Source organism: Caenorhabditis remanei, chromosome I (assembly GCF_010183535.1).
Source record: "Caenorhabditis remanei strain PX506 chromosome I, whole genome shotgun sequence".
In the NCBI taxonomy this organism is placed as follows: Eukaryota; Metazoa; Nematoda; class Chromadorea; order Rhabditida; family Rhabditidae; genus Caenorhabditis; species Caenorhabditis remanei.
In genome coordinates, this window is record NC_071328.1 from 12,192,771 (window position 1) to 12,217,271 (window position 24,501).

Below are 24,501 nucleotides of genomic sequence, written 5' to 3' on the forward strand. Positions count from 1 at the left end.
TTGAGTCATTTCTGTAGGTAGAATGGTAGAAATTTGGTATGTGCGCTCTACCGGACTTTTCATCACACTTATAGCCTATAGTGTAGAGTCGTCAAGTTTAGAAACGCGCTCCATCGAACATAGAAGTTTCAGCTATTCTGTATGAAGAATGTCTGAGAGTTTGTTAGCATGATCTACTGTACTTTTCTCTAGAAATGTCTCGACCGCATTGCTTTCTGAACTTTGGAGAAAAGAAGACTAGACTTCCGTATCAGGTGGTCAGTGATATTTTATCAATCTTCTCCCTTTTTCACACTTTTTTTTTCTAAGAACATCTGCACTTTCTCTCTCTACCTCTCCAAAAGTACAAATTTCTCTTGCAATTTTCTCCAACTTTGTTTACCTTTTCATCCCAAATCATCGTCAAAGTTCGCACATCGAACCGAATAAAAAAACGTCACAAAACCCTTTCGTCGTCCCCAAAACGATAGGAAAAAGATAACAAGTACTGGTGTGATTTTTGCTTTTTTCTCCAAAAATTTCAACTGCCCCGCCCCTTTGCCTACTGATAACCGAATAGAGAAAATGTGAAGCATTTCGACTGACTTTTATTGTTTCAATTCGATCTTCAATTTCCATTTTTTGAACAGATCTCCCGATTCCCTTTGTTGTGTTTTAATGAAATTTGTTTTATTTTTTCGCCATTTTTTCTCTCTTTTTTAAATCTTATAGTTCCTTATCTATGCTCAAATATCTCTTTTTTCAAGTGTCTCAACTCTCTCAAAAATGGGCCACACATCTGTCTCATCGAGGCGAATTTCGCCACGTGGCAGTCCGCCAAACTTGCGGAGAACACCACCAAAGATTCGAAAGATTCTGGTGATCAAGGAAAAGGTTTTGTGAAAAATTGAATTTCTGAAATAACGAAATGACAGAAATATTCAATTTTCAAGTTTCAGAGAGCCGCTGAAACAGAAGATCCAGTGATGGATGAGCTATTGTTGGCATCGAAATTAAAGTGAGTTGGGCGATTTTTTCAAGCGATTTCGAGTTTTCTGACCGTTTTATGTCTGAAAACGTTAAACTTTTGTTGATTCACTATAGCTTTTTCATCAAAATTAATGAAATGAGTTCGGAAAAGCAAAGTTCGCGTTGCTTAACAGTGACTTGCTTACCCGTAAATCGACACGACTTTCGGCTCTTTGGTGTCGATTTACGACGAACAGTTCGTCGGACCGAACTTTAACTTTTAACTCTGTTTTGGGTTGATTTACTCAACAATTTCACAGAGAAACGACGAAAATCGCTGTTCTCGTCGTCTTTATTCTGATTTTAATGGAATTTTATTTCTTTTTCGTCTTCATTCGCAAAAAAAAACATGCTGACTAAGAGGCCAACTCACGTACTTTGTTTCCAGACGAGTCGACTCGGCGACAGGATGTGTCTCTCCACGTGCGCCTTCTACCGACATCGCTCCCACCGTCCCACCAACCTCAACCACCACTGCCACAGTCCCCCGTCCAACCCAGAAAGCACCAAAAACTCCATACGTCATTCTGCCAGCTTGTGATACTTTCGAAAAGTTCCGGAAGACTAGCCGAGTGTCGGTAGATATCGGAGGGACACTGATTAAAGTTGTCTACTCGTCAGTGATGGATGACGAGTTACCAGAGGAAAAGAATGGACAGAAGCGGAAGTATGCCTATGAAGATGGCAAGAGAGTGCTTGTCAACTTCAAGAAGTTCACCGATTTGGACAGGCTAATCAACTTTTTGAGAGAGGTAATTTAGGATTTTTGCTGTCAATTTACTTTGGTTTCTCACCGTAAATCGGCATCCACATCTCAAAATCTTGTGATTTTTTCAGGTATGGACAGACCGTAAAGCCGGAGATGTCATCCATTGCACTGGCGGGGGATCATACAAATATTCTGAAATTATAATGAAAGAATTGGGTGTTCGCCTACAAAGAACCGACGAAATGCGCTCATTGATCTATGGAGTAAACTTCCTTTTGAGCACAAATGTCGACGAGAGTTTCACTTATCATCATGACGCTATTGGACTCAATAAGTAAGCAATTCTCTCGTAGAACTCTCCCATCATCTCGATTATTCTAATTCCAGATTCCAATACCGCCCGATTGCTGCCGACTTGATCTACCCGTTTCTTCTTGTCAATATCGGAACTGGTATCAGTATTCTGAAAGTGGATTCGCCAACGAGTTATGAAAGAGTTGGTGGAAGTTCGATGGGTGGTGGAACTTTTATGGGACTCGGAAGTCTTTTGACACCTGCACAAAGTGAGTTTGGCAGATAGGGAAGGGGCGGAGCTTTGAAATTTTTGACTACAAAATACATTGGAGCGTAGTTTCAAAAACCATGCCGCAAAATTGAAAATAGTGGGCGGAGCCTAACACATTTATTGCAAAAAGAGGTGTGCAGCACGATTTTCAGATGGGACATTCATAGAGAAAACTGAAATTCTGAGATAAAATTGAAAGTTTTTCAACTTTTTTGAGCAAAAAATCGCAAATTTCGCTGATTTTTAGAAATTTATGTTAAAATCAAGGGCAGAACCACTCCTCTTTAAGCTAAATCTAACTCTCTTTTGTCTTCCAGATTTCGATGAACTTCTCGAAATGGCGAACAAAGGAGACCATCGAAATGTGGATAAGTTGGTCAGTGACATATACGGTGGATCGTATGATGAACTCAAACTGAAAGCTGATCTCATCGCTGGATCAATGGCAAAATGTAATAGGTTCGGAGAGACGCCAAAGAAACAAGTGCATAAGCCAGAAGACATTGCAAAGTCACTTCTTCTGATGGTCAGCAATAATATTGGACAGATGGCATATTTATACGGTACCCGATACAATTTGAAGAGGATATACTTTGGAGGATACTTCATTCGACAAGATCCCATCACCATGAGAACTCTCTCGTTTGCTATAAATTATTGGAGCAGGGTAAGCAATCACGCTCCATTGGACTTCATTCATTAGAGCATACTTTCTATAGTCTCTAACTACGTTTCTGTTTTCAGGGAGAAATCGAAGCATTGTATTTGAAACACGAAGGATATCTGGGTGCGATGGGATCATTCTTAGACGAAGAAGGCAAATTGGATGATTAATTTTGTATAAAGAATAATAATTCAACTCTTTTATTTTTCCATACCCTGAGCTTTTTTCCCCACTTTTCCAGTCATAATCGATTCCATTAATGGATCCATTAGTATATATTTTTTCTCGTAATATTTTCTATAGTTTCTATCTTTTACCCCAACTTTTTTGTTTCTCGTGTCGAGACCTGAGACCAATCAAAAATTGTATTTATTTCACTTTTTTTTCGCAAAATTCCTATCTATATAAACTTTTTTACATAGTGCTCTGAGATCATCTGATCAATTAGTACAAACTCCAAAATTCACTAGAGCGGAATCAGAATCAGAAGAATTCGACGATGTTCTTCACTTCCGTCTCTGATTTCATTTTTCTTTTTTAAAGAAGTTTTACAATGTATTCTTTACCGACAACTCTCCTTGAATACTACACTACAAACTACACAAAATGCCAGCAATCATTTTCTATCTTTTCCACTCCAGAATTCTTATCGATTGGCGCGAAATCTCAATTTTTTGTGATTGTTCCGATCAATTTGTTCGGATTTTATTGTATTATCTGTAAAACTCCGAAATATATGAAGGAGTTTCAATTCCATTTGTTTCATATGCAATTTTGGTAAGGAGAGGGGACGAGGGACGAGGAAAAGTTAGGTCATTGCGCTGAAAATATTTAAAATTTGAAATATATTTTGTGGTTTTGCGGTTTTAATGTTATTTCTAGCCCTACCGAAATTGTAAGATAAGTTTTTATTGAAAAAAGTTGTTCGTTTTTTTTGGTTGGAATGTACTATATTTTGCTCATATTTCACAGAAAAATCTCTATAAGGCGAAGATTTTGAGCTGTTCTCGTTTTGTAATGAAATTTGTGCGCTTTCTGTTAGCACGCCGAGTGTTTTACAACCTCGCTCCACCGAAATAGTTGAAACTTTCTGAAGAGACGCAGAGAAAAATAAATTATTTTCAAAGCTTCGGTGGAGCGAGATTGCTGGTCAAGCTTTTTTGAACATTTCAATGATTCTTGCCCTTTCGAGTTTACAGTTTACAGTCAAAACAATGATTATGCGCGATTCTTTTTCGCAGTAGAGCGCGATTGTTGACCGATATTTTTCAAATTTATGATAATTTAAAGAACTAGTAAATTTATTTCCGAAATTCCAGGTTTCTAATCCTGACAATATTCTACACAATCCTCACAACTCCTTATCACTTCTACCCCGCAGAAGTCCGGTGTTCCGTTGGCTTCTTTCGAGATTTTGGAATCAGTTCTAGATATCAAGTGTATCTAATCAACTTGGTATACGGTGGAATCGTTTCTGCTGTTATCTTATTATTCGAAAATCGTCATCGACATTTGGTTCCTTCAACTGATATCTTCTACAATATCAAAGGTTTTCATAGATTTTTTCTTGGATTTTTTAATTTTTTCGTTGGAAGTTCCAATTTATGGTCAGTGATGTTACAAGATGCGAATCAGGAGACGTTGAAGTTGGAATATCTGAAAATATTGCCTTGTCCAACTGAATTATATTTCGATTCTTGTTCGGGTGCAGTCGAGAGAAACCCAAATATCTGGAATCTTGGATTACTTATCACTAGTCTTTTGATTCCAATTCAAGTCATTTTTTTCATAATTCACAGTTTTATGTATCTTCGAAAAAGTCGAAATATTAATAGCTTCTCAAAACGGACGAAGAAATTACAAAAGGCGTTTTTTCGAGCAGGAATCGCACAGGTGGCTTCTCCGATTTCCGTTCTAATAATTCCATTGGCTTTATTGATTTATATTGTGGGAACAACGCAGTATTTACCAGGTACGTACAGGTAGGAGGCTGGGGCGCGTTTGGCGCTTCTGAAATCGTCAAATACGGTGACAAGACATGACAAGAGTTCCTGATTACTGAAGCTACCGTAAAACCTGTTATAGAGGGCACCCCCTGCACTAGAAAACGTTTTTAGCATTATATATCGGGTGTTTTTAAAGATATGAAAATTATTCTAATTAGGGAAATATTCTATGAACAAAAAGCTATATTTTGTCAGTTTGCAGCTTTTTCATGTTTCCCTTGGGAACCGAGATATACAGCTACGAACATGCACCTTTATTACAGGTTTTACGGTATTTGAGAAAATTTCCTTAGGTTACTGTAGCTACAGTAGTCCCGATGTAAAACTATAATAAGGATATTCAAATAAACCTGGTCTTTGTCAAAAAGTACAATTTAAAATCAAGTTTTGTTTTCCCACATTCTCTCTGGGAATGATCTGAAAACGTGATTTCATTTTTTCGTTTACAAACTTCTTTTGTGGGAATTAAATTTTGATATTTTTTGAGTTCGGTCTTTGGTGTCTTTGGAAGAAAGTGCGCTCCATTAAAATCTCAACAGAGCGCAGTTGCATCATACCGAATGTTCCAGGACTCATCAACATCTGCATCCTATTCATCCCATCTCATAGTGTATTCTCCACAACTGCTGTCATCATTTTCAATGTTCCATATCGAAATTTTGTGAAGAAGATTCTCGGAATAGGACAGGACAACTCAATTAGCAGAGTGGCTATTGTTTCTAGTTTTTGATAAATTCTTATGTGGTTTTTTGGTTGTAAATGAATAAATTATTAAAAGTTTTTCTTGTTCAAAACCCTGACTGTACTTCGGCTTTGGACGCTGGAGTAGTGGTTTATTCTATTGATTCGAAATTCCAATAAAATCTTAATTATGTAGATCAAACACAGATCTTCATTTCTGTAGTTAATAACTTTTTGATATTGCTTGAGGTTGCCGAAATAAAAAGCGTGAGATACCAGCAACCGAGAAACGAAATTCTAGTAGGACAAATAACTAGTTAATTACCGTTATAGCACAAGAACCATATGACGTATCAAAAAGTTGTCAACTACAAAATTGTGTTAAATTTTATGTAGATCATTTTTGTAGTTGACAGTTTTTTTGATAGCTCTTCCCGGTTTCTAGATATGCGTCTTTAAAGTTGAAGAGACCCGTGGAAATGTGAGCAGGAGGCGCAGAGTAGTCAGACACTCTCGTTTCTCTGCGTGCTATAACTTTCTCTAATTGTTATTCAGGTAAGAACTTATAAAGATTCACAGTAAGGAAAAATCCAAATAAAATGACACCTAAGTATAAAATTTTTCTAAAAATTTAAACAATCATTAAAATTTTGATACAAAAGGGATTTCCCGCTCTCTTCAAATCTTGCAAATTACTCAGCCCCATATCTTCCACTTCATATACCAAAATGGAAGCAGAAATGTTCAAAAAATTAGTCAAAGATCTCTGCAAGAGAATAGTTGAACTCGAGACTCCTGATGCATGAAAGTTGTGTCTGGTCTGATCTCCTCGTGGGAAAACTTACCTTTTTCACTTTTATTCTTTCTCATTTTGTTTCATTCTGTTTCCTTCTAAATGTCTTTTTTAAAACCTATAACTCTTGCCGAGTACTATGCAACCAATTACTCGAAATGTACGGAGACTTTCTCTGTTTTCGCTTCTCAAGACTTTCTGCTAATCGGGATGAAATTGGAATTTCTGGTGATTCTCCCTATAAATATGTTTGGTTTTTATTGTATTCTATTCAAGTCAACGAAGTATATGAAGGAGTTCAAATGGCATTTATTCCATTTACAGTTTTGGTAAGTTTCCGTTTTCTAGTTTGTGGTCAAACAGCTCATATCAATTTCTTGAAAATTTCAATTTTTAATCTAGAAGTATATTAAAGTGGAGCGCATTTGCATAAACACTGAGCCGCTACTCAGCAAATGTCGATTTTGAAAAAGAGTGTTCAGTTTTGGAGTCTTATAGAGCGGTGTTGTAAAGTGCGCTGTACCGAAACTCTTAAAAAACGAAGAAAGGTGAGATGCGTAGAGAAAAATAACTTTTCTAAAGGATACCTGTGTAAACGTTAAATTTATGTAAATTTGGCACAGACAATTCTTTTTTGGCACCGTGCCAATCGTTGTGCGACGGAGCGTGTTTCCGCCACCTAACGCCTCGCACTGCTGTAAAGTGAACTATGACTTAGCAATAGGGCGCACTTGTTTCTAACCAAAAACCAATAATTTCATCCAATTTTTCCCATTTCCAGGTTCCTTCTCCTCTCGATATTCTACTCAATCCTCACCACCCCTATCCATTTTTTCCCTGCCCAAGTTCGTTGTTCCATTGGATTCCTTCGTGAGAGAGGAGTCGGTCCTCTATTCCAAGTCATCGTTGTCCATTTCGTCTATGCTGGAATCGTGTCTGCAGTCGTCCTCCTCTTCGAAAATCGACATAGACATCTGGCGCCGACGACTGATTTCTCTTATAGAATCCATAAAAGTCCTCGGATTCTCTTGGGAATTTTGAACTTCTCAGTGGGGATAACCAACACGATTCCAGTGGTTTTACAAGAAGAGACACAGGAGTTTCTAAAATTGAAATATCTAGCAGTGTTGCCGTGTCCAATGGATTTATATTTCGACGTTTGCTCATTTGCTCAATCGAAAAGAATCACTGGATGGAGCCTTTTGGCATACTCGACTAATGTTTTGGTCACTGTGGAAATCGCATTTTTCATCACTCATTGCTTTTTTTGTCTTCGAAAAAGTCAGTTGGTTGACACTTTCTCTGTGAGAACGAAACGCCTGCAAGTCGCTTTTTTCAAGGCTGCAATTGCTCAAGTTGCTGCTCCGTTGGTTGTACTTTTTCTTCCATTTATCATGCTTTTTTATCTTTTGGCGATGTCAGCTAATTTGCAAGGTGAGTTGAGGTAGACAGGGGGAAGTGGAGGGGGGGGGGGGGGTAATGACGTTGAAATAGTAGGCGTAAAAAACAGATCTGGGGCGACGGGGCGCAGAATTTAGAGCAGAAAACGCAAAATCTAGAGTCAACAAACCATAATCCACAACATCTAATTCGCAAAAAAGAGAAAAGATAGACTACTGTAGACGTTCATATCTCAAAAGCTAAAAAAGCTATCAAAAAACTGTCAACAGCAAAAATAATCTACATAAAATTTGACACATTTTTGTAGTTGACAACTTTTTGATACGGCATTTGGTTCTTGGGATATGAGATGGCAATCAGGAGATTTACATCTAGAGGGGGAAGCGCAGAGAAGCGAGAGCGCCTGATTTTTCTGCGTCTATGACAAAAAGATCTAAAATTCAATTTATGTCTATTTTTTGGCGTCATTGAGAAAGAGGGAGCAGAGAAGTCAGACATTTTAACTTCTTCCATTTCTGGTTTCAATCGTTAGTCTTTATAGAGAATGCATATCTCAAAATCTAGCAAAGCTAAAGCTAAAAAGATGTCAACTACAAAAATGATCAGCACAAAATTTTCCATATTTTACCAATTAACAACTTTTTAATATTTTTTTAAATAGCTATTTTAGTTTTTGAGATATGCGCCTTTAAAGTTGTGGTGTTAAATTTCTGCCTGCGTTCTCTTCATCAACCGTCTTACTTTGGTCTTGCATATCTCGATAACTAGAAAAGACATCAAAAAGTTGTCAACTCCAAAAACTAAGATCTAGATTTGATCTACCAGAAACACTAAATTTCAAGACTTTTGAACTACTTCTGGCTCCTAGGTACCTCAAGTGTTACCTTCTTCGACTCTCCGAGAATGGAATTCTTCAGAATTTCCAGCTCCAACACTTTCTATAATATGAATATTATTCCAGGCCTAATCAACATCTGTGTCCTATTCATCCCAGCGAACAGTGCCTTCTCTACAATTTCCCTTCTTTACTTCAATGCAGCGTACCGTAAATTCATAAAAGGACTCATTCAAGTGCCTGCGTTGATGGAAATCTCAAATAATCGGGTGGCAGTTGCATCAAGTGTCTGACTACTCTACAACAATGATCTATCAGTAATATTATTTTTTTTTACCAAAAAGATATCTTCTTTTCGTCTTGTCAAACTAGAAAGAATCTCCGTTCAAGCATAGAAAAATGTGACTAATCAGTGTCAAAATTTCTTATCTTTTGCTTTTTTCTTGTGATTCCTTGGCCGTTTTTCTCAATGTCTTCTCCCATGAGTCTGCAAGACTACTTTCTCACTAATTACACTAAATGCTCTCAATCCTTCTCCGTCCTTTCCACACCTGAATTCCTGTCAGTCAGCTCAAAAACTGAATTCATTCTGATTCTTCCAATAAATATATTCGGTTTTTATTGTATTGTTTTCCATTCTCCAAGGTATATGAAAGAGTTTCAGTGGCATTTATTTCATTTACAGTTTTGGTAAGGAGGGGGGAGATGTGGGGGGGAGGGGAGGGGACGAGAAAAAGTTCGGCCAGCAAATTGAAAATTTCAAAAATTCCATGCAATTGGCACCAGAAAAAATTCAAATTTTCGATGAAAAATTGATGTCTGTATGGCTTGTATGGTTCTGTAACCAAAATTTCGAAATTGTGAAAAATGAAATCGCGCTCTATCGAACATGAGTTGGTTTGAAAAACTGTATATTCGAAAAGAAACTATTGTAAATCCAACAAAGTGAATTTTTCTGTTGAGAAATTGCGCTTTAACGCACTCTTCTTAAGTTTCGGCGCGAATATCAAAACTTAAGAAGCCTCCGTATCGAATGTCACGGCAACGCACAAATGTATGTTTCATGAAAATTTGAATTTGCCGCCGCTAAATCTAATGGAGCGCGGTTGAAACGAGTTTCTACTGTGAGACGCAGTGAGAAGGCACACCACGTGTCTTACAACCGCGCTCTACCGAAACCGAAGAAAATTGTGTGTGAAATTGAGAGACTCAGAGAAAGAGAGGCATTTCTCAAGGGCATTTCGGTAGAGCGCAGTTGTAAGAACTGTGCAGAGCTAATAGAAATCCAACTTCCAGGTTCCTAATGCTAACCGTATTCTACTCTCTCCTCACCACTCCATTCCAGTTCTATCCTGCACAAGTCCGTTGTTCCATTGGATTACTTCATCATCTGAATATCAGTTCTCAGTATCAAATGTGTATTGTCCATTTTGTATATAGTGGAATCGCTACTTCAGTGATAGCTCTATTTGAGAATCGACATAAACATTTGGTTCCTTCCACTGATATCTTCTATCGAATCAATAATTTCCATCGGATTCTGATTGGAATTCTGAATTTCTCTGCTGGTCTAACCAACTCGATGCCAGTGTTAATGCAAGATGAATCTCAAGAACTTCTGAAATTGAAATATCTCGAAGTTCTTCCGTGTCCAATCAATTTATATTTCGATTCTTGCTCATTTGCAGTTGTCAAAAAAGCAGATATTTGGAGCACTTTGGCATATTCATCCAATATACTCATAGCTATTGAAATCATTTTTCTCGTTGTTCACAGTTATATGTATCTACGGAAAAGTCAATTGATCACTACGTTTTCTGCCAGGACCAAACAACTACAAAAGGCTTTCTTCAAGGCTGCAATTGCTCAAGCATCTGCTCCCATTTTTGTGTTAGTTGTTCCCATATTTCTATTGGCGTATGTGTATTCTACGGGCGCTTATTTGCAAGGTAAGGTTTTTCAAATATGGTGATACAGAACAAGTCCAAAGGTATATTTTTGTAGTTGACAACTTTTTGATAGCTCTGACCACTTTCGAGATACGCGCCTTAAAAGAAGCTTCTGCGCTATCTTTAAATATATCTCAAAAGTGGGCAGAGCTATTAAAAAAATGCCAACTAAAAAATGAAGCGCTGCACCTGATCTATTAAAAAATATAAATTTTAAAGTTTTTAAAGAAAAAGTTGTCTATTTTTGGTCAAACTCACCGCCCACTTCTCTTGGTACAGTCAAATTGTCGCTCAATTTACAAACTGCATAACTTCAAAACTAAAATAGCTATCAGAAAATTGTCAACTAGTAAAATGTAGCAAATCTTATGTAGATCACTTTTGTAATTAACAACTTTTGTTTAACGTAGCTGGATTTTTAGATAAACGTCTTCAAACAAAGGTAACCTTGCAGTCACATGGAAATCAGTTAACGTCAAAGTCTCGTATCTCAAAAACTAATAATGCTAGCCGAAAATTTCAAATTAGTGAAATGTGGTAAATTTTATGGTAATTATTTTTGTAGTTGGCAATTTTTTGATTGCAATTCAAGTTTTTGAGATATGCTCTCTCCAAACTTTGGAAACCAGCAAGAAACTTTAAAAAAAGAGAAAGTTTTCAGGTCTCATCAACATCTGCATCCTTTTCATCCCAGCCAACAGTGTCCTCTCAACTGCATCTCTTCTTATTTTCAACGCTCCCTATCGAAATTTTTTGAAGCAACTCTTGGTATCCAGAACTGCTCCGGAGGCCTCGAGTAGTCGAGTTGCAGCTATTTCAAGTGTTTGATACTGTATATCTCGACCCCTAACTGTACGAGTTTCAATGAAGTTTTTTGTCTCCTTGTATTAACCTCATTATAAAAATTCGTCAGAAAACATATTGGGAAGTGAGAACAACATCAAATGACTTTCCACATGATGGACATGAACTGATGTCTGAAATGGAAATGACGTTGATGAACAGAAAAATTTTCTGAATTTTTTTGGAAATTTTTTGAAAAAAAATATAGTTTTTGAATAAAAATTCAAAATTGAATAAAAATTTGAATGTGTGCAATAATTTAAGCATTTTTACTCTATTTTTTCGAAAAATTTCAAAAAAAAATCGGTAAAAAATGGGTACCCATTTTTGAATCTGTAGTAAAATACGGATATCTCGAAAACTAGAAAAGCTTTTGAAAACTTGTTAACTACAAAAATGAAGTTCTACTTTTGATCTTTATGAATCATTAAAAATCTACCTTATGTGGCAATCAGTATTACCATGACACACTCTCAAAGTTGGTCATTTTCAACTGAAAAAGGCAAAATATGATATCATTTTGGCTCGTACTGTGACTAGATTAACTAGAACAATGTATTCATACCATAGACACCAGACAACCATTTTCAAACATTTTCTTCTTTCTCTTGCATGAAACCACTAAACCGTGAAGAAATGAGTCAATGAGTTTCCCTTCGAGAAGTCCATCTAACCTTATCTCCCTTCTCTCTCCCCCTACCTTCTCCCTCCCCACCTGACTTATTCTTCTTCTCTCTTTTCCATTTCCCATTGCTCAACCCATCAATGAATCTATCTCTTCAACCTAAAACTCTTTCCCAATATTATCTCACCAATTACACTTATTGTCCACCCAACAAAAATCTGATAGAATCTCCGGATTTCCTATTAAAAGCTGCAATTTCTGAGTCATTTATTCTGATTCCTGTCAACTTGTTCGGTATTTATTGTATTGTTTGGCACACTCCAAAATATATGGAGAGTTTCCAATTTCATTTGTTTCATTTGCATTTTTGGTGGGTGATTTATTTAGAAAAAAAAGAAACGAATATAAATCGATACAGAGTTGAACTGACCGAATAAAATACCTTATTTTTGGAAAATTGGTCCACAACAATGCTCGAATAATTTTTGATCTACCAAACCAAAATTAGAGTGGGACTATGTTTTCAAGTTACAAAGTTGCTTAGAAACAGAAGACCACAAGCTACCGTACTCCTCAGAAAAGACTCGAGGAGCGGTGGAAGTCACATTTTGAACTGCAAACTACCGTAGTCTGTGCAAGATACTGTACCAGTAATGAAATCACTGTGCCGAAAGATACAGTTGCCCGCCTGGAAGTCTTAAGTCGGAAGTCGAAAGTCGGAACTAAACTTTTTAGCAAATATTCAAAAACTCCAAGAGAAAAATTATAAAATTCACGAAAATCAGTGGAAAATTAGTTTTTGGCTAAAGAAAAGCCTATTTTCGGTTTTTAGACCATTTTTCAATGGTTATGGAATGACGGAAGTCGGAAAAATTCTTATCCGGAAGTCCGAGGTTTTCAAAAAAATATCCCACGCAACTCTGCTCCTGAACCTTTAACCAGTTCCACTGAGAACCACAAACAATAGCAAAATGTAAAGTACAGTACCCGATCCAATAAGTACAGTACCCTAGAACTACAGTAACCTAACAACTCCCCCCATGTTTCAGGCTACTTCTCCTCACCATCTGCTATACTCTCCTCACCACTCCTTATTATTTTTTCCCTGTCCAAGTCCGTTATTCCCTTGGTCTGTTCCGTTTCATTTCCATGAAAAACCAGCATCAACACTACATTGTCAGTTGTATTTACGGAGGAATTCTGGTGTCTGTTCTGATGATGTTCGAGAATAGACATCGACAGTTGGTGCCTCCCAATGATTTATTTTATAAACTCAGAAATTCTCATAGAGTATTTCTTGTTATTCTGAATTTCTGTTGTGGAAGTGCCGGTTCTCTACCGATATTCATGGAGGATCTATCGAATCAGGAACAGATGAAACTGAAATATCTTGAAGAGATACCATGTCCCACTGAAATTTATTTTGATCCGCATGCATTTGCTCTCGGAAATTCCACAAATATCTACACCGCCATCGCTTTAATTTTCAATTTGATCGGTGCTGCCCAGCTGTTTTTCTTCATTATCCATAGTACAATGTACCTCCGAAAGATTCAATTAATTCAAACGTTTTCAATTCGAACGAAGAGAATTCAGAAGTCATTTTTCAAGTCAGCGTTGGCTCAGGTGGCTTCTCCGATTTCTGTGCTATTGGTTCCTTTGATGTTGCTTACTTATGTGAGGATTACAAGACAGTATTTGCAAGGTGAGTTTTAAGAGTTTCATAAGGTTCTGATTGTTGCAAGTTTATATGGAACGCATAGTACTAATCCAAAATGATTGTAATTGACACCTTGATACCTCTGGTAATTTTTGAGATGCATTAAATAAGTTCATTGGCTTTCGAAATACACTTCTTGAAAGTTGTGCGTTTGAAGAAGTTCCTTTGTAAAGTCATACTACATATTTCTATGAAGCCTGAATCGTGATATGAAAACATGATCGAATAATAGTTAAATACAAATAAATGTGAAGTGTTATGTAGATTAATACCAAAGTTTATCTTTTCTGTAGCTCTTCTAGTGATTCATATTTCGTTGGTTTAGTAAAAACAAGTGAGCTTCTCTCTTTCCCCCGGTTTTTTTTGAATTAATGTTTCTTTTTAAAGATGTATCTCAAAACTTCAAAATGTCATCAAAATGTTGTCAAACACAAAAATTTAAATCTCGATTTGATAACGACATTAAAAAAGACTCAGAACAATCGAAAAAAAAAACCTTTCTGATCTACAGGTGCCTCTACTGATTACTGTACTTTAATTACAGTTGCCCATTACCGTAATCCATCTCTATCCTTTTTCCAGGTCTGACCAACATCTGCATCCTTTCCATCCCCGCTCACAGTATATTCGCCACTGCATCTCTTCTCATTTTCAATGCTCCGTATCGAAAATTCACGAAAGATTTATTTCGATTATCTGAATATCCAAGTAATCGTGTCGTTGTTCCCAGTTTACAACAACAATAAAAAAGTTTTTTGTCAATTCATGGTCTTTCAAACAGCAAAAATCAATTACACCTTTCCTTTTCCTCATATTAGTGATCTTTTTCTTCCACCTTCGATGGAAAAAGTAATTAATTTTTTTTTAAGTCCTAAACAATTCTTGACATCAAGCCGATCTTTCAAAAGTTTCTGATTTTCGAACAGTAATTTCTCGTGACTTTGATCGTTTATCAAGTTTCCTGTCAAGCTTATTGTAATCTCTTCTCTCCACATCTATCCATTTTCTAGTTTTCTACCTAATTCAACCCACTCATATTACACAAAGATTACACTTTATCACCTCTTCTTCCCCCCTTTCGTTCATTCATTATCTCATTTCTTCTTCTTCAAAAAGAGAAGATGACGTCTTCTTCTTCTTCGAAATGGGATAACGTTGCATTCGGCTTATCAGCTGCTTGTCTCTCAGCCGGTATCATTCTCCTCGTTTCAATTGCCACGTGGCAAACTGAAATTACGAAAATCGCCGAGGAAACGATAGTGGAGACGCAGATTTTCCAGGTAAACCACTTTTAGAAAGTGAAATAATTGAAATTTTTTAGGAAACCTCAGAGAAAATCTGGGATGATTTGGTTTTCGTGGCAACTGGAGAGACTGATAGACACAAGAGACATGCATGTAAGTAATGGATTCTTTTGGAGAATCCTTATTCAAAAATTAATTGGAAACGGGGGAGAATTTCAGTTTTTTCAAAGAACTCTTAATTACCCAAGTTCGGAATAGGTATTCCCTCCTTCCCGTTTTTAAAGAATACCACTTTTTGAGAATATGGGCACTATTATATAAAAATGAAGCAGCCGACATCTCGCGGGTTCCGCGCTTCATCATCTTTTCCATTACCTCTGCACAGTTCTTACAACTGCGCTCCACCAAAATGCCTATTTTTCTCTGTGCCTCTCAATTTTGCATACAATTTTTTTTTGGTTTCGGTAGAGCGCAGATGTACAGTACCGTGCAGTAAGATACACAATTCGTCCTTTTTTCAGTTGAAAATTGCAACTTTGAGAAGGTGTTACGGTATCGCTGATTGTTCCACTAAGTAAAACTTTTAATGGATCATGTAGAAATCATGTAGAGCTTCATTTTTGTAGTTGACAACTTTTTTGTACGGACACTCCCTAGAGAGTTATGGTCATTTTACGGGTACAGCTCAAAAATCACTCTATTTTGCACTGAAATGGAACGATTACTTTGTCGATATGTAACTTTCTAGGGAGTGTCCGTACAAAAAAGTTGTCAACTACAAAAATGAAGCTCTACATGATTTCTACATGATCCATTAAAAGTTTTACTTAGTGGAACAATCAGCGATACCGTAATCAAAAAATGGACATTTTCAATTAGAAAAGGTAAAATTCTATATCTTTCTCCACGGTACTGTATTCCTTGGTATCTTTCAAATATCTTATTTCCAGACCTAACAAGAGCACCAGTGTTGCCTGTAACAGGTGGATCATACAATGGAAGAACAGTCAATAGAGGATGTAATTGTAGAGGACCACCAGGACAACCTGGATTTGATGGGGAGGATGGATGTAAGTTTAAAATGAATGACATTCCCAAATTCATCGATTGATTTCTCAGATGATGGTGAGCCTGGAGTTCCTGGCCAATCTGGAGATGACGATGTCTCTGTCCTCCGTCACGACCCGGGACGTTGTGCTCAGTGCCCAGCAGGACCAATGGGTCCACCAGGACCACGTGGAGATTTTGGACCACCTGGCAGAACAGGAGCCCCAGGAATCAATGGAATACCCGGAAGACCCGGACAACCAGGATATCCAGGAGAACCAGGACTACCAGGACCTGTTGGAGAACCGGGGACCGATGGAAAACCAGGAAATCGGGGAAAAGATGGAGTCAGAGTACGAAGAATTCCTGGACCACCGGGACCACCGGGAGCTGAAGGAGATATTGGAGTGCCCGGTGGACAGGGATCACCTGGATTGGCTGGAGGACCTGGAGATTCAGGAGCACCGGGACCGCAGGGACCACAAGGACAAAAGGGAATCGATGGGGTTCCGGGAGGATTCGGACAACCGGGACCGCAAGGAGTTGATGGAGAATATTGTCCATGTCCGAAGCAGATCAAGAAGAGTAAATAAATCTTTGATTGTTTGTATAAATGAATTTGTACTATTTTCAATGAAAACTACAGTACCAGTCAACTGGTTGTTAGACCTCCGCAATTCCCAGTCACCTGTTATCGTATATAGTCAATTGTTGTGGGAAAGTGTATATCAAATCTAGAGCTTCACTTTTGTAGTTGAAACCTTTTATGAACGAGACTTCCCTGAAAAGTTACTGATGATCAAAGTGATTCTCCTCTCGAATCTCTGACTAAGGAATGGTCAGAACTGACTTTGGAGTTCATATTTTGATATTGGATATTTGGGGCGAAACACAACTAACTTTGGGACAAACATCGTGTATTTGGATTTTCACACCAGAATATCTGGATTCTGGAGGCCACTCAACAATTTTTAGAAAACTGATTTTCTATCAGATTTCGATTGTCTTTCGATTCTGCTAGGTCTCGAACTCTAAAGTCAGTTCTGAACATTCTGACCAGTGAGAGATTTTGGAGATTTATTTATTTATTTATTTATTTATTTATTTAAAATACGTACGTGAGAGTACGTGGCAAGGTCAATAGGTGGGGGGGGGGGACTTGAAATAAATAGATGCATGAATTGATGATCTATAACTTTTTAGAGAGATCTCCTACAAAAATGTTGTCAATTAGAAAACTGGAGACCAAGGTTTGATCTACATTTCCGTACGGACTCACTTGTACGGACACTCCCTAGCAAGATACATATCAACAAAGTAATTTTTCCCTGAAATCGCCTAATTTCAGTGCAAAATAGAGTGATTTTTGAGCTGTACTCTTAAAATGATATTTTCGTTTCATAATTTATGGGATTTGGTGTACATTATGATACGAAAAGTTCATTCTCGAAATTCAAGAATTTTTTTTAATTCGGTGCAAAATCCGCTGAAAGCGAGCGCAAGTTTGGTCGCTGATTGTGAGAAAGTTCTAGAAATTTCACTCCGAAAACGTTGGATTTTTCAGTATTCTACTATTTCTGGCGCTATTTTTGATAGTTCTTAGTGCTTTTCTATCAATATGTGCAGTATTCTAAAACAATTTATAATAGGAAAGAAAATTCTAAATTCTGAAATTCCCAGCATTTCATACCGTCTGACTTCCTATCTTCATAATTGTAGTTGACAACTTTTTGGTGCCTTTTCAGGGTTTTGAGATGGTACGTGTACACATACTCAGCAACCGTATTACTTTGTTATCAGTCAATGTGTCTGTCTATCCGGATGTCCACTGCCCCTCTCTTTCTCTCTTTCTCTCTCATCCCATTTTGTTCCTTCGTGTGTCCATACATTCCCCGAAAAAGAAACAAACCAGTAATTTTTTTCTCCAAAATCAAAAGTTAATTTTCTGTCTACGGAGAACTTTTTCGAGCACAAAGTCATGTTGATCACTTCACGAAAGAGCCCAAATTTAATCTCTGTCTATGTTTTCACGTATTCAATTTAATCTACTTTAGAGGTGTGAGCCCGAAAGACACCATTTCAATCTCATTTTTTCCAGAACATGTCCAAATTTTTCGTTCCGAATGTGTCGCATTCCGAGGATCCGATTCTATTCGAATGCGATGAATCTTATAATTCAAAAACTGAAATTTTGAAATATTTGATTCAATTCGTCTATCTTTCAATCGGTGCATTCTTAAATTCAGCAATTATTTATACGGTTTGGGTGAAAAATCGAAAATTCTATAGGCAAAACTCGTTTTTTATATTCTTTTCGATGGATTGTGGAGTGGTAAGGTCCATGTTGAGGTTACTGTAGTTACAGTAATCCTGGTTTTTCAGAGCCTAATTCTCCTTCTCTCCAATATATTTTTCGACCGCCCATTCATCTACATCACTCCGATATGTCCATTACTCAATGAATATTTCTCAACTCCTCTCGTATTTTTCAAATTCATAATGGTCCTGAGTCATCACTGCAAGATCTGTAAATCTGTGATTCAATCACTTCTCGTTCTGAATCGAATGACTTCTGTCCTTTTTCCAATTAATCATAATCGAATGTGGATGAAAAATGTTCAATGGATTGTCCCGTTGGTCCTTCTGATTCCACTAAGTGTCGACTGGAATCTGGTGATTTCGAGGGCTTATATGATGCCGACTTATGGAGGCTTTTGGGTTAATTATATCAAAAAAGTGTCATGGGTAAGGAAAGCATTTTGTCTGGGAAAAGAAAACGATTTCCAGGCTTCCCAATCTCTATTCCAACTTGTTTTCATCATAATCGCTTTATCATTCACTTTCATTTGCACATTTGTTACTTTATATACTCTCATTTTGTTACCAAAACGACTTCGAGATCTTGAAAAATCTATAACAATTGTCACAATTATCAATTCTGCTGCATTTTCAACGGTTGGAGTTTTTCATGTAAGCTTATAAAACTAGATCTTCATTTTTGTAGTTGACAACTTTTTGGTGGCTTTTCAGGGTTTTGAGATATGAGGGTTTGAAGATGAGAGTGAAGAGAAACACACAGTCTGACATCTCTGCGTCTCTATTTCTGTTTCTTGAAGAGCTATCAAAAAATGATCAACAGATAAAATGTGTGAAATTTTATCCGTAACATTTTTGTTATTGGTAACTTTTTGATATCTCTTCCAGATTTTGAGATATACATCTTTGAAAAGAAAAGGGCGTTTCTGTCTGTCAGATGATGTCTCTTTGTGTACCTCCAGAAATGAGACGGAAGTTTTTTTTTCTAATAAAAATGTATAGAATTTTACGCGTTTTATTTTTGTAGTTGACAATTTTATAGTACGGGTACACCCTATAGTTATAACTTAAAGAGGTAAAACAGTTTTAGCATCTTACAATTAGCCCGACACACGTCTTACAACCGCGCTCTACCGGAACCGAAGAAAATTGAGAGACGCAGAGACTTTTCTCAAGGATATTTCGGTGGAGCGCAGTTGTAAGAACTGTGTCGAACTAATAGCTACCGTTTTACTCTATAAACTTCCACAACTTTGGTTCACCGTGGATATAAATTTTAAAAAATCAAGTCTTTAATTTTCAGATTCTATTCAATTTCTTCTCCTTTAACACAATGGTCACTTCAGTGTTCGCTCTTACTCTATTTGCGTATGACTTTTTGAATGTTGGGTAAGCTTTTGATTATCTGAGCCGCAACTCAGATACTCAGTCAACTCTATTCCTTATTAAGAGTTTCCAGTTCCCCTATCGTCATGTTATGTATCTCAAGAACTGTCCGAGACAACGTCTTCTCATGGATCAACCCAATAAAAATAAGTGATTCTCAGAACTTTCCTGTTTCCATTACCACTTAGAATGAGTATAGGGTGTCATTTCGAAGAACGTGCTTTCTTGAATTTTGTGTTTTCAACATTCACTATAATTATACCCTATTTGATGTTTTCGCGTTTCTACTTCAGCTCTAACTTCTTCATTCTTGAAACGATTTCTTGGTTTTTCGAGATCGAAAATGTCTGACTCCGATACTGATAGAATGTATATTGATTGTGATTTTTCGTATGATCCCAAAATTGAAATTATGAAGTTTATTTTGCAATTTATTTATCTTGTGATGGGAATCGCCTTGAATTTGGTGGTCTTGAGAACATTGGTATGGAAAAGAAGAGATATTTTCATGACCAACTCGTTCTTCGTTCTCTTTGCGGTGGACTGTGTGATAGTGAGTATTTTAACTAGGGAAGGTCATGGAGTCAGTGTGGAGATATGAATAGTGACCTATATCAATGAAAAGCTGATAAAATGCTGATTCGAAACATACACTCAGTTTTTGCCCTCGATGCCTGATATTCGAGAAAAACAATAATTTTATAAATTGTCGAAAAAAAATGGCGAACTTTGACCTTGTTTTTCTCGAAAACTAGGCCTCGAGAGCAAAAACTAAATACATACTTGGAATCAGCGTTTTCTCAGCTTTTCAATGATATGAGTCACGTAATTTATCTCCAAATTGACTCCATGACCTTCACTAGTAAGTGGCAACAATGTCTACTAATCCATAACAATTCAGAACACTGTAATAATGATAGTCGAAGGAATTCTCCCTCGATTCTTTATTTATGTTACCCCACTCTGCCCCCTACTTTCTGAATACTTCTCAACTCCTCTATTTGGCTTCAAAATTGTGATGATTTTGAGTCATCATGCAATCATCTCGAAATCTATCATGCAATCTTTTCTAGTCTTGAATCGAATGACTTGTGTCATTCTACCGATTGCTCATGGCTTCATATGGAGAGAAAATATAAAATTTGTCATTTTATTTGTTGTGTTATGTCCGCTGAGTGTTGACTGGAATTTGGCTATATCACGGGTGTATATGCAGTCAACATATGGAGGTTTCTGGGTTAATTATATGAAGAAAGTTCAATGGGTGGGGAGCTGACAATCTGAAAAATGCTAGAAACTCATTTATGTAAATAATTTCAGGCTAGCCAATCTCGGTTTCAGCTCGCTTTTATCACAATCGCTTTATTTTTTACCTTCATTTGCACTACAATTACATTAATCAAATTGCCGAAACGTTCGAAAGAAATTGAAAAGTCTATCACTAATGCAACTCTCATTATTTCTATAATTTTCACTTGTAAAGTATTATTTCAGGTGTTTTTCAAAGAAAAAAACCATTAAAACTAAACTTTTCCAGATATACTACAGCTTTTTCTATCACCACGCTGATTCTTCGAGCGCTATCTATGGATTGAGTTTCTTAGCACTTGATTTCTCGGCAATTGGCTCTCCAATTATTATGATTTGTGTCAGCAGTGCACTTCGGAAACATTTATTTTCAAATAATCGAATAGACACAACGAATGTGTCGAAATTGCAGTCACGAACGTCAGGAATTGTTGTTGTTCGATAATTATACGATAACTTGTTTTATTTTCAATTCATTATGACTTTTTGCGCCTTTTTCCAATATAAATTGAGCTTTTTTAGTAAAAAAATTCAACTTGAAAAAATGAGAAACACGAAAAACTCTGATTCAAACGACCGCGTCATTAGGATTACGGTATTCGTGGCGAGACCTATACTGAAAACCCCTTGCGCCTTTAAAAAGGCCATGCTGGATTTTTTTGTTTGAAACAATTTTAGTTTTTCCTATACTCTTTGCCGCCTCTTTCCCACTTTTTACCAATTTTCGTCATTGAAAATGAATAAATAAGGACTATTAATGCCTGAAAATCAAAAATTTCGCCTATTTTGAAGTAATTTCCGGAGAACTTCTGTTCGAAGAGTTGAGGAAATAGTTGAATTTACTTCGTCGTATTAATTGTGTGATTTTCATGGAAACCTGTTTCTTAACCAATGTCTTTTTACATTCTTTACTCTAGAAAATGTTCGCTAATTGCAGGAAACTTCAACCATGATGATTAAAGTGGGAGCAGCCGCTGTCGGCATCGACAGCCCAAAGGTAATGGATCATTCTAGAAGTTGCGTTGAATTTGCATACATATTCCCTCTCTAGTGACGTCAATACCACTATTGACCCGGCAAATGTGTTTGCCCGGAGTACGCGCGACGCTCGCGGACCGCACGCGAGTGCACTGGCTCTCTGCGTCTCCAGTGTAGCAATACAATTTCTTTGTGGGAAACTCCCGTTCATTTTCACGTCCTAAAATTCATATTCGCCGCACCAAATTTTAGTTTTCATTCCAGGCTATGAAGCGAGAGCACGACAATGATGATGCAGACCGCACTGGTCGTCACAAAAGACCGAAAACTGACGGGTAAACAAAAAATTACTAATGACTCACTAAATTTTTTTGTTTTTCAGGTTCACTGAGGCAATTCAACAAGGAAAGTTTGAGGTTCGCCTTCTTGTGAGCAGTAAATCAGCAGGAGCAATCATCGGAAAAGGAGGCGAAAACATCAAACGTCTTCGTGCAGAGGTAAGTGCTCCTTATTGATTCTTCACTTATGATCCAGGCCACTATGACCCGATAGAGACCCGTTTCCTGACCCCGATTTAATTTTCAGTTCAACGCCCATGTCCAAGTCCCCGACTCGAATACCCCTGAACGGTAAATAAGCCCAAGTCCATCAGTCCACCACAACCTCCTTCCCGGTCACACGTCCCACATTGATCAGAACCCACATTACTTTATCGATTAATTGTATTCATATTTACAAAACAGTCATTTCTTCTGGTCCCCATTCATTGCATCATTACCCTTACTTATTTTCAGTTCGTTTATCAAACTTAATAATCATTTCAGCGTTTGCACTGTCACTGCGGATGAAAAAACAGTCCTCAACATTTTGAGAGATGTTCTCCCTCGTTTGGAAGACGTAAGTAAATAGTCGAGCGGTAAATAGTCGCTTAGCACATCATATTGTTCAGTAAGATAAGTTAGCATTTTCAACTTTGTTTCAGAACTTCTCGGAACGTGATCCCTGCGAAGTCCGCATGCTCATTCACCAATCGCATGCCGGAGCTCTGATTGGTCGCAATGGAACAAAAATCAAGGAGCTTCGCGAGAAGTGCTCAGCCCGTCTGAAGATATTCACTGGATGTGCTCCAGGGTCCACTGATCGTGTGCTCATTACTTCCGGAGAACAGAAGAACGTTTTGGCCATTATTGAAGAAGTTATGAAGGAACTTAAGGAGATTCCGATCAAGGGTTCTTCTACTCCATATCTTCCATCTTTCCATTACGATCCATCAAACATTTCCGAGTACGGAGGTTTCCCTGGAAATTTGTCTTCCGGAGGACCACAAAACAACCGTGGACCAGCTCCACCACGTGGAGGACAAGGGCCAGCCGGAGGACAACGGTCCTATGGAGGAGGAGCTATTACTCCCGGAGGAGGACCACGTTCCTTTGAATCCGGAGATTTCCAGCAGTTCCGTGGAGGACCAATGCCTGGTTATGCAATGAATGCGCCTGGTTATGCGCCTCAACAAGGACAATTCGGTGCTCCAGCTAATGCTGGATACGGATATGGACCAGGCGGTGGTGGACCGGTTACTACTGCTCAGGTAAGCTTCGTAGAGAATGAAGTGAAAATTCCCCGGTTATCGATTGTCCATTTCTTCTATATATTTCTACTATAGCCCGTAACATGACAGGAAAGGCTTTTCAGGTGACAATTCCATCTGATTTGGGAGGAACCATCATCGGACGTGGAGGAGAACGAATCGCTCGCATTCGTCAGGAGTCGGGAGCTCAAATCACACTTGAACCAAGCACTGGACAACCAGAACGCATTATAACAATCAAGGGAACAGAGCCGCAAATTCACAGTGCCCAATACCTTCTCCAACAATGGTAAGAGTAACAGTTTGAAAGAAATTACTTAATTTATCATCTTTCAGCGTTCGCAATTCCACACAAGGCCGTGAAAGATTCGGAGGAAATGTCTAATCTGTCATTTGTTCTGTTTTCTTACGTTAATATTCACATTCCTAGTAAATTCAATTAGATTACGTTCAGCTCACCTTCGGGTTTCAGTCTGTCCTCATCCAGTTGTCACAGAATTTGCTAGGTTTGTCTACTATGTTATTATCTTGCTCCTCCTTTCTTTTCCCAATTTAGTCTCTTAGTTTGCACTTTCTTTCGAATCTTGCAAACTTATAAGATTTTCCTATTCCTGTTCCAGTCATTATCCCCAAATTCAATATGTAGTCAAATTTGTTTGGAAATCCTATTCTCCAGAAGTTGTTATCAGTCTCGTCCCCATTTGGGGTTTGATCTCTACTACCCCGTTCGTCCCATACACCTATCACTCAAACCATCTAGAAACGATATCTAATGATTTCATTTGTAGTAGAACAAAAGATCCCCCAAATTTCTATTCTAATACTCTTCCCCTTT

At 37.6% G+C, this 24,501-nt stretch overlaps 6 protein-coding genes across 6 annotated transcripts; all 6 read left to right on the forward strand.

The window, feature by feature from the left end:
* Positions 1 to 765: 765 nt before the first annotated feature.
* Positions 766 to 3,116, forward strand: GCK72_002735 (uncharacterized protein; the record flags this gene model as incomplete). Its single annotated transcript, XM_003112133.2, has 7 exons — positions 766 to 873; positions 939 to 997; positions 1,397 to 1,760; positions 1,846 to 2,051; positions 2,105 to 2,280; positions 2,600 to 2,949; positions 3,027 to 3,116. The coding sequence occupies 7 exons, from the start codon at positions 766 to 768 to the stop codon at positions 3,114 to 3,116; spliced, it is 1,353 nt and encodes a 450-aa protein (XP_003112181.1).
* A 383-nt stretch (positions 3,117 to 3,499) lies between these two features.
* Positions 3,500 to 5,682, forward strand: GCK72_002736 (uncharacterized protein; the record flags this gene model as incomplete). The annotated part of the gene is made up of 3 exons (XM_053723569.1): positions 3,500 to 3,723; positions 4,266 to 4,495; positions 5,522 to 5,682. 3 exons carry the CDS (start codon positions 3,500 to 3,502, stop codon positions 5,680 to 5,682), a joined length of 615 nt encoding a protein of 204 aa, XP_053592214.1.
* A 1,032-nt stretch (positions 5,683 to 6,714) lies between these two features.
* On the forward strand, positions 6,715 to 8,955 carry GCK72_002737 (uncharacterized protein; the record flags this gene model as incomplete). Its single annotated transcript, XM_003111846.2, has 3 exons — positions 6,715 to 6,755; positions 7,208 to 7,860; positions 8,789 to 8,955. The coding sequence occupies 3 exons, from the start codon at positions 6,715 to 6,717 to the stop codon at positions 8,953 to 8,955; spliced, it is 861 nt and encodes a 286-aa protein (XP_003111894.2).
* Positions 8,956 to 9,965: 1,010 nt separating this feature from the next.
* GCK72_002738 (uncharacterized protein) lies at positions 9,966 to 16,683 on the forward strand (the record flags this gene model as incomplete). Its single annotated transcript, XM_053723570.1, has 5 exons — positions 9,966 to 10,552; positions 13,129 to 13,756; positions 15,121 to 15,196; positions 15,994 to 16,113; positions 16,163 to 16,683. The coding sequence occupies 5 exons, from the start codon at positions 9,966 to 9,968 to the stop codon at positions 16,681 to 16,683; spliced, it is 1,932 nt and encodes a 643-aa protein (XP_053592215.1).
* Positions 16,684 to 18,407: 1,724 nt separating this feature from the next.
* On the forward strand, positions 18,408 to 19,980 carry GCK72_002739 (uncharacterized protein; the record flags this gene model as incomplete). Its single annotated transcript, XM_053723571.1, has 4 exons — positions 18,408 to 18,422; positions 18,473 to 18,835; positions 19,710 to 19,795; positions 19,866 to 19,980. The coding sequence occupies 4 exons, from the start codon at positions 18,408 to 18,410 to the stop codon at positions 19,978 to 19,980; spliced, it is 579 nt and encodes a 192-aa protein (XP_053592216.1).
* Positions 19,981 to 22,049: 2,069 nt separating this feature from the next.
* GCK72_002740 (uncharacterized protein) lies at positions 22,050 to 24,051 on the forward strand (the record flags this gene model as incomplete). Its single annotated transcript, XM_053723572.1, has 8 exons — positions 22,050 to 22,097; positions 22,343 to 22,413; positions 22,461 to 22,575; positions 22,664 to 22,707; positions 22,903 to 22,975; positions 23,061 to 23,666; positions 23,771 to 23,955; positions 24,003 to 24,051. 8 exons carry the CDS (start codon positions 22,050 to 22,052, stop codon positions 24,049 to 24,051), a joined length of 1,191 nt encoding a protein of 396 aa, XP_053592217.1.
* Between the last annotated feature and the right edge of the window lie 450 nt (positions 24,052 to 24,501).